At 31.6% G+C, this 9,038-nt stretch overlaps 2 protein-coding genes across 3 annotated transcripts; one reads left to right on the forward strand and one right to left on the reverse strand.

The window, feature by feature from the left end:
• Nucleotides 1-1,629: 1,629 nt before the first annotated feature.
• LOC131664712 (intraflagellar transport protein 57 homolog) lies at nt 1,630-4,760 on the reverse strand. The gene is made up of 8 exons (XM_058936011.1): nt 4,225-4,760; nt 3,652-3,861; nt 3,300-3,581; nt 3,062-3,227; nt 2,881-2,989; nt 2,607-2,803; nt 2,383-2,527; nt 1,630-2,298 (listed from the first exon to the last, which is right to left on the reverse strand). Exons 2-8 carry the CDS (start codon nt 3,810-3,812, stop codon nt 2,132-2,134), a joined length of 1,227 nt encoding a protein of 408 aa, XP_058791994.1. The 5' UTR covers nt 3,813-3,861; nt 4,225-4,760; the 3' UTR covers nt 1,630-2,131.
• Nucleotides 4,761-5,293: 533 nt separating this feature from the next.
• On the forward strand, nt 5,294-7,698 carry LOC131664713 (protein cornichon homolog 4). 2 transcript variants are annotated; one of them, XR_009301965.1, is made up of 5 exons: nt 5,294-5,571; nt 5,969-6,037; nt 6,117-6,370; nt 6,441-6,741; nt 6,839-7,698. XR_009301965.1 is itself a non-coding variant. In XM_058936012.1 (4 exons), exons 1-4 carry the CDS (start codon nt 5,491-5,493, stop codon nt 6,505-6,507), a joined length of 471 nt encoding a protein of 156 aa, XP_058791995.1. In that variant the 5' UTR covers nt 5,294-5,490; the 3' UTR covers nt 6,508-7,698. The 2 variants fall into 2 exon arrangements, 1 of the variants encoding a protein (XP_058791995.1); XM_058936012.1 differs by having other exon boundaries at nt 6,441-7,698.
• Nucleotides 7,699-9,038: the final 1,340 nt, after the last annotated feature.

Raw genomic sequence — 9,038 nt, forward strand, 5'->3', positions numbered from 1 at the left:
TTATTGACGGTTACGGACTGCGTCAGTAGAAATTTACATTGCATTATTAAAGCAAACACAATATTTCAGTATAAATCGTCAAGATTTCTAACCGGCTTGTAACAATTGGGTTCTGTATTTTGATAGTTTTTTTGCAGATACTGGCCAAGTACTGGCATGAATGTAGCTACTTCCAAATAAAATTGGATCATCTCAAGACTATGTGCAAAGACATGTATATCAGAAAAATTCCGATGAAAAACTGTATCTTTTTTTAAGTGGGCTAGTCATTGTAACGTGTGAATTTACATCAAGCGCGAAACATTCACGCATGCGCTAGATTAAATTTGTCGCGACACGTATTCTTGATTATCATCTAAATTGTTGACTAAAATCCATATAATGCCCATGATAAAGGTCTATGGTTTAATGTACGAACAAATAATTATTGCGTCTCCTTCCTTCCCGACGTATATCTCTCTTAAGGTAGAAACCATAAAACTATACATCGTCTGATCTAAGGACTTATATCGATTATTCAAGATGAATTCAAAATAGCAAATTCAGTTATTATTGCGTGAAAGTACCATTGATTATATAGATGAGAAATTATAGTTGAAAGTTTTTACGTATTGTTATATGAATATCTCAATCAAATTAACACGTTGGATTATAACTTCCTCGTTCAATCAGACCAATGTAACCATAAACAAACAACAAAAGCAATGTTAAATAAGCTGCCATATCATCAGAGCTGTGCAATCAAATATTACGGGCGGAAAGGCCAGCTCACGCGCGCGATATTAGCCGTTGGGCAGATGAATCGTCCTTCGTATACTTTTTATCGCATATATAGAAGAAATTGCACTGTGCCGGCCATTTACATTACATGCCGTGATACCGCGAGCGTGCGTGCACATGGCCACACTGATTACGCTTCTGATGAAAGCAACGTCAAAACTCGCGAGATACGTATATACTAGCGGCGGTGAAAGTCCATTCACAGGCACCACTTGCCTTTTAGGAAAAGAAAGCGTTCGTTTATGTTTTACAAATCTTTATTGTCAACAAATGTATATAATATTTCGTCAGTTATGATCCACCAAAACAATGCAATGCTAATTAAAAGAGAACATTCGCTGGGTCAGTGATTCAACCGACTATTTGCTTTGTTATATCTCGGAGTATGTAATCGCTACTATATATATATATATATATATATATGTGTGTGTGTGTGTGTGTGTGTGTGTGTGTGTGTGTATAATAGGAACAAAGAAACATATTATGCTATATAAAGAATGTGTGTATTTCAAGCACTTGCAAATCTAAAGTACTTCGAATACCTGTCAGAAATCTGTTTTACTTAAATCTAAAAATATTTCGCAAACAAGTTTATTTAAAAAGCCAAAAAACGTACTTTGCAAACAATGTAGAAGAACGATTGCGTCGGACTCGTATCGCTGGCGAAAGTTGATGCACTGCAACATAAACTACTCACTCGAACTTGGATTCGCTGTTTTGCCTTCTCTCCTCCTTGCTATACGCGAACTCTGTGGAGGGGACGTCATCACTTCACGGTCACTATTAAATGAAGATTCGACTTTTTCTCTGCTTCCGGCGAGTCAACTAAAGCATGTTGTTTGCTAAGAGTGTTTTTTTGTTGCGCAACTCACGAACGTACATTAATTTGCAACGTCTCTTAACTCACTCAGCTTTTAAAGTTCAAGTTCACCTGTTACCAAAAATAATACATTCATGCTTTAAGGAATTTGTGTTCAAAGCTTGAGAGGATGAAAGAGAAAGTATTTTGGTTTAAATTCAAAATAATAAATAATTATTTTTTTCTTTTTATTGTAATAAGGAATACGTCAGCTAGTATGACACTGGTATCTTGGTGACCTTTAATTTTTTCTTTTACGAAACATTGAAAAGTATAGCATCGTCGTTTATGTCGACTGTGACTCAATTTTATCTAAAGTATAACACTATATGCTCTATATACAATTAAAATGATAAGATCTGTTATGAAAATTGATTTCATATTTTGTGCGAACTATGTATGTACAAGAATTGACTATAAAAAAAATTACTCGTGTACAAGTATAAATATAAGAAAATTTCTAATAATTTCCCTAATTTGAGTCGTGTTTTATTAAATGGAAACGGTACTAGTGGTGTTGTTCATTTCCTCTTGTAGTTGTGCTCGATCACGAACCCTCGAACACATCAAACTATATTCTAAAACTCCAATACGTATGCTCATTTCCGAAATTTCAGATTTCATCTTCCCAATATTTTTCTTGATATTGATCAACGGAGCTAACAAATATATATGCAAATAAATTTGTGTTTAGGAAACGATACAATTATTATTCAAGTAAATAATATAAAAAAGTTGCTTACTTCCATCAGTCATACTTGATCCTCTTTCATCCATCTCTTTTTTAAGCTGATTATAATCATTGCAGAGGTTGTCGTATGCTATTTTTCGTTCCGTCAAATCTCCACTTGCATTTCTATAGCGTTCTTTGATTCTTGAAAGTTCCTCCTAATTAATAGAAAATTCATAATTTTTACTTACACTGACATTGTTATCGTTGACATTAAATTAAACAATAATTTATTACCTGAAGCATTCTCAACTCTTGCAGTTGTGGTTCTAATTGCTGATTTAAATAAGTTTCTCTTGTTTTTATCTTCTCCAAAGCTCTTCCAATGTCAATATGTAGTTTATCTAATTGGCTTGTCGTCGCAGGTAGACTTTTACTCATTATACTATGCAATTTTTTCATTTCCTGCAAATGCGATCTCCAATCTCGATTATCTGCAGAGTAAATATAATCAAAATAATAAAAAACAGTTATATTGAAAAATTTATATAAAAAAATTAAAAATCATTACCTGCATTTACGCTTAATTTCAATTGGGGCAAGACCCGTTCTAATTCTAATTTCCATTCTTCTGCATCAACTGTAGATTCTAAAATTTTTTCAGGTTTTTTACTGATACTCTGAAACAATGCGTAAATTATTTATATATATTTAGATATATATTTGTACTTTCATAGAACATTGTTAATTACCGACGCTTCTTTGTATAATTTCGTAATATCATCGACATGAACAATGTCATCATCTTCATCATCAAAGTCTGCTAACATTTCTTCTTCAACTTTTTCTAAAATAATTTCTGCTTCATCTTCTTCTACTTCTGGTTCCATAATACCTTCATCTGATGGAATTTGAACTCTAAAAAGAATATATTTTCAGTGAGTAAAAATCAGAAATAAATCTTTAGAAATATCAGAAAAATATATATACTTTTTCCATTTAAATTTAAAAGCCTTTATAGCTTGGTCAGCAAGATTATCAAGTACAAACACAGCATGTTCTCCAACTCCTTGTTTTAATTTGTTTTGTGGAATGTCTGTTGTAATTCCAATTTCTTTTAAGCAATCCAAAATTTTTGCAATTGTTGCATTTGGATCATCAGACTCTTGTGGTGGATCAAAATTTTTTCCAGCTTTCCTCACTAACCAAGCAGCTAATGAAGAAAAAGTATGAAATTGTTCTCCTGGATTTGTTGGTATCATAAAATAATGCCTGTAAATAAAAAGCAATAAAATTACTCAACAATATCTTATCAGTTCAAAAATAATTATTGAGAAATTACCTGCTTATATATTTCTTCATTTTTAAATCTTCAACAATTTCATTATCATAATTTAAAATTTTCAACTTTTCCAACAAATCCTCCATTTGTACGTAAGCAGCATATGCTGTAGATGGAGCAGATGGATCTTCAATTAGAAGTTTTGCTGAATTTCGAAACATTTTGTTGTCTTTTGAGAGGACGTTATCTCAGGAATTAATGTTGATAAACCTAATATATTAAATTATTATTATATTACTTTCTTTAAAATAGGGATAAGGAATAATAACAGAAAAAATGAATAGTTATTAAATATAAGAAGTCTAAGAAAACTTTATATTCAACTAAAAAATATTGTTTGCTCCAAAATGTTTACTTTGAAGTAAAAGCAGTCATAGAATGGAGATGTGAATAGAATTAAGAAAATTTTCTGAATTTGAAAATACTTTAATAGATAACGGGGAAAAAATAAATGAGAAACTCTATTGAGTCGTTTTTTAATCAATCGAAAATCCGATACTGTTCTAAATGAATCAGCGTTTTAGAATCGATCAATAGTTACGTTTTTACGTGATTGATACTAAATGCTCTTACCTTTAACAAACGCAAAGAAAAAAGTCCATTATCCTTCGTGCGACGATTGTTTAGCACGAGGACTTGTGTGTTGACTGCAGAATCGCGACATCAACGGAAAGGTTACATATGTATATATGTACATGAGGACGTTTGTCCGTCTCACTCTGGGATGGAAAGTTCAGAAGTGGGACATATCGATAAGCTGGTATAATGCAGCTGTCACAAAGCTACGAGTAAAAAGCAAGGATAATGTGTGCACCTGGCCTCCTATTCAATCGTTATCCTGATCGATTCATGACCCTCTGCATTTACTTTTGCCTTCTTCGTTTTCTTCCTTTACAGCTAACCTATTATTGGCCTTTGCGTGGACGGTTTTGAACAGTTAGGAATCGTATAGAATTGTGAAATCAATTCGTTTGCAGTCCACCTAGCCGTGTTTCTTCAAATTCTTTATTGTTTTCACGGCACGCTCAGCGGTTTGCGACTGCTCTCATGACAACAAAGCTAGAGACTTCGGCGACCTTTCGTTGTCAAGTTAGGTTGTATGTTGTTGTGTAGGTTAGGTGCTACGAATATTTGTAGTTGTACGTAATGTTACCATTCGAAAGTTTGTATCTATAGGGGCTCCAAATCATTTTACTAGATTAGGTTCACGTGTCTCTGTCTCTCGTGACATAGTTCGGGTCCTTACGTCCTTAAGATATATATGGATACAATCTTTCAAACGATAATGCTGCAAAAAACGAATGCGTCAACATTTTTCTAACTATCCTTTATTATTTTATTAGCCTATTAAAGAAAATAATAAACATTTATAGAGTATATTAATCTTTTTTTAGTGATATCTGATGTTCACAGCTAATGAGAATTTTGTACAAATTGTTTATGCAAAATTCATGAAATATCGATATTTTTACAAAAATATTCATGTGTTCATAAAGAAGCGATGTATATATAGTGTTTTTTCAAGGCTATTTGAAATGTATATATGTATATAAAATGAATATAGTGAAAAGCACGATATAGTAGAGCTTTGTAATGTCGACAGTCGATACTCACTATATGCAAATCAAAAGTCAGCAAAAAGAGTGGCATGAAGTGTGCGTCACCGTGTTGATTGTTGCATTTTTTGTATCGCATAATTGTCGATCTAAAGTTTATTCTTGGCTTCTGGCGTACAGTACTAATCACTTGGTGACCATCATAACAAAGCAAAACCAGTGAAATGACATAAAAGAATATATTTGTGTATTGACAAACGTAGTTCGATAATTTTCATTCGCGATGACTTTTATGCCGGAACCGCTGGTATTTGCACTTGCTCTCCTGGACACCGGTGCACTTCTATTTCTTCTTGTGTATTTTGTATCCTTTTGTATTATACATATTACTTTGACAGATATCCAAACAAAAAGGTATAAGTATTATTAATTCTCTTTTAATTGCTAAGCTTTACCATTAGTAAGCGAATGTTATTAATATCTAGGGAATTAGCATTTTTCGTTTTCTACTAAAATAGCGCCACAATTTGAATTTAAAAACACATTGATACTCTGTGCATCATTATTTGTATAAAATTTAATCAATAACTTCTTAAAAACCATAATTGATTTGATAAGCTATTGCTAATTTATTAAGTTTTAATCTTTGTAGTATATTAGATATTGATTAAATACTTGTTTATAAGTGGCCATATCTATTCAAATAACTGTTATATAGACTTAATGATGCTTAAAATACTAGCCTTAACATTTACTAATAGGTAATAACTCTGTCGGATCTAGAATGTGACTATTTGAATGCTCAGCAATGTTGCTCAAGGCTAAATGCGGTATTTTTTCAATTATATCTCTAAATTATATTTGTTCTTTATTATTTTTTACATTGATAAATTTATCTTCTTTTTTTAGTGGGTTATACCAAAGATGATAGCTCATGCAATTTTGTTATGCTTACTTTTTATCAATGGCCAATGGATATTGACATGTGTAAATATACCAATGACATTATGGCTTTTGTATGAAATTTTTGCTACTCCTGGAGGTAACATGGGAGTATATGATCCAACAGAAATCCACAATAGAGGCCAATTAAAAAGGCACATGAGAGATTGTATGGTTTATCTAGGATATTATTTATTATTCTTTTTCATTTATTTGTATTGGTGAGTAATACTAATAAATCTCTCATTTTCTGCACACTTATAACTCTATTAAATATCATAAAATTTTCAGTTTAATTGTTTCGCTGTTGAAAGGTGACCCAATTAATAGATATGAAGATGACATGGTGGAATTTTAAGTTAACTTAAATAATTCTCCAGAAAATAATTTCTTGATTTGTTTGTATCTTTGTGATATGTCGAATGCTGTTCATACAATATGTTGTTGCATATCTGCAGATGCTAGTGAGGTACCACATTGCATGACGGTTTTGGGAGTGCCAAATGGCTGATTCACTAACCTACCACGTCACACGTGCAAAGCCTTTACATGTTGTGTGGAACATATACTAGTATATATCTAGTATATATTAGTATGTATCTATTACAAGTATATATCTAATGGTCTAAAATTTGTTATACAATTTGTTTGGTAATTTCTAATTGCGTACTTGAACGCCAATATTGTAGGTATGAGTATAGTGAGTAACGTCCACGTGCGCAATTGACAACTTTGTTTGGCTTGTTACACAATCTATACTATTTTGTAGCATTTTCACTATAAAGAATAAAAAATCATCACGATGAAAACGTACCCCCTAAGGAATAAGGCTGAAACACTTATATTTGATGGCGTGTATAATTTATTTTATTTCTAGTCCTTATAATTCTGTTTCAAATTTTAATATTGTAATATAAAAAATTTTTCTGTGGAAACAATGCAGTTACTGAATTGAAAAAATATTTTTGTATCAACATTATACAGTTATTAAAAAAATATAGAACAGTTGAGAATGAAGGATTTGCAGTGACTTAATTTTTTATTCAGGAATGAAGTTTTACATAAATTACAAAAATTTGCGAAGTTTAACATGCTGAGCTAATTTTATCAGATTCAGCAGTTTTCAACTGACGACGATAAATTAAACAGGACAAAAAGCTTAGAGCCTTTAGTCTTTTGTACTATCTTTACCTCGTTCTTTCCTTTCATCACGCTACATCACTTATTCACATTTGTTTGTTCGACCGCCAAGTCAAGTGGTACCGGGAAGGTTTTTGTTTCTGTATAGCTTCAATATTTTTCAAGTCACGTACGAGTTCTTTTTGTTTATTGTGTTTGCAACGTGCGTTAGGCATTACTTGAACGTTAATTTTTTGTATGCATTTCCGCTTTAATTTGAAGGTAAAACAAAACAAAATAATAGTTTAATAAATGGCGCACGTTATTTGCGTCTAATCAATTACGATTTTTAATTTTGTATATCGACAATTAATAAATTAATTTTCTATAGTAAATGTACTTTCATAACTGCTAAGGAACATGTTCACGAATCCGAAACAGTAATAAAATTATTTTAATAAAAAATTTTATACATTATTATACATATCCAATACCTTAATAATTCAAAATAACTTACAATCAAATTCTTGTATTTTATTTGCTTGTGTTCTATATTTGATATGCAACTGCATTTCAATCTAATAAAGAAATGAATATTTTTCGTTCTAATTCATATAGAAGTAGAGTAGACTTGATCAATATTCTATTTTCGTAAAAAAACTTGTTTTTGTGATTATCTGCAATACATAGTCTACGTAATAACCTCTTAGAAAATGCGATTTATATACCAGATATATGTCAATTCCACGCGATCGCAGATTTAAGGGAAGATAGAAAATGAAATGAGAAGGCTCTAAAAATAACTTGAGACTTGATATTTTTCATATAATTACACTGAATCATGAAAACAAATACTTTAATATAAAATATTCAATTGCTATAATTTATGTTATGGTTATGTGAAAGGAATTTGTGATCTTACGAGTATAATCTCCGTGACAAAGAACAAGACATTGATTTTTATTATACGAGTTCCGCAAGCAGTTTGTACAGTCATGAATTTTTCGAAATATTCGTTATATTCTAAGTAAAAAATATCTTTGTTGAATATAAAATAAGAATATATTTAATATTGTCTTTGTGAAACATTAAGATAAGGAGAAATGTATGATTATAAAAGTTTTCATTCGATGTAAAAGTTATCCCAAAATACGAAAAATGTACTTTCGCGCTTTCAGATGAATATGTCGTACGGAATGCCAGTTATTTCAGTTAGCGCAAATATTCTTCCCCAAGATAATTGAGCTATCTGAAAAACAGTATGATTTATATGAGCACCATATTTTCTGGCTCTAAATTATTTTATTTTTAATGTAGCCAATATATGAATTAAGCGTGCACATATGAAATGTAACTTGTACATTTCTTGAATGTCTACCGTGTACAAAGTGTACAAAGATAGAAGTTAAAAAGGTAGGGTATACGTATAACATAAATAATTCATAACCTTACATATCACGGGGAAGACGAATATAAGGGCTCAACTGATCAAACACCATTCGGGGTCAAAGCAGGCGGCTTGCTAGTGTTTTATAAATCCATACACCAGTTTACACAGGTCGTATAAGCATGCGACTTTTATCGATCTTTCATTTGTTTTTATTCTCCAGCACCGCAAAAGAAAATTTGATTCATGCGGGCGGCAATTAAAACTTATTGCTCTCGGACTGTTAGCCACGCAGACGCTGGAGCAAAGTTCCATTAAATTAGACCAGCTCAGTTTGTGTACGAAGTTTGGTAAAGCGCTAACTATGTATGATTAGTCCAGTG

Source organism: Phymastichus coffea, unplaced genomic scaffold (genome assembly GCF_024137745.1).
Source record: "Phymastichus coffea isolate CEN01 unplaced genomic scaffold, Cenicafe_Pcof_1.1 PCOF00045, whole genome shotgun sequence".
Classification (NCBI taxonomy): Eukaryota; Metazoa; Arthropoda; class Insecta; order Hymenoptera; family Eulophidae; genus Phymastichus; species Phymastichus coffea.

Coding starts and splice junctions, on each gene's coding strand:
- LOC131664712 (XM_058936011.1), bottom strand. CDS start 3,812: ATGTTTCGAAATTCAGCAAAACTTCTAATTGAAGATCCATCTGCTCCA. Junction 3,582..3,651: donor ATGAAGAAATATATAAGCAG/GTAATTTCTCAA, acceptor TTTTATTTACAG/GCATTATTTTATGATACCAA. Junction 2,804..2,880: donor GAAATTAAGCGTAAATGCAG/GTAATGATTTTT, acceptor TTTACTCTGCAG/ATAATCGAGATTGGAGATCG.
- LOC131664713 (XM_058936012.1), top strand. CDS start 5,491: ATGACTTTTATGCCGGAACCGCTGGTATTTGCACTTGCTCTCCTGGAC. Junction 5,572..5,968: donor TATTTCTTCTTGTGTATTTT/GTATCCTTTTGT, acceptor ATTTACTAATAG/GTAATAACTCTGTCGGATCT. Junction 6,371..6,440: donor TTTTTCATTTATTTGTATTG/GTGAGTAATACT, acceptor TAAAATTTTCAG/TTTAATTGTTTCGCTGTTGA.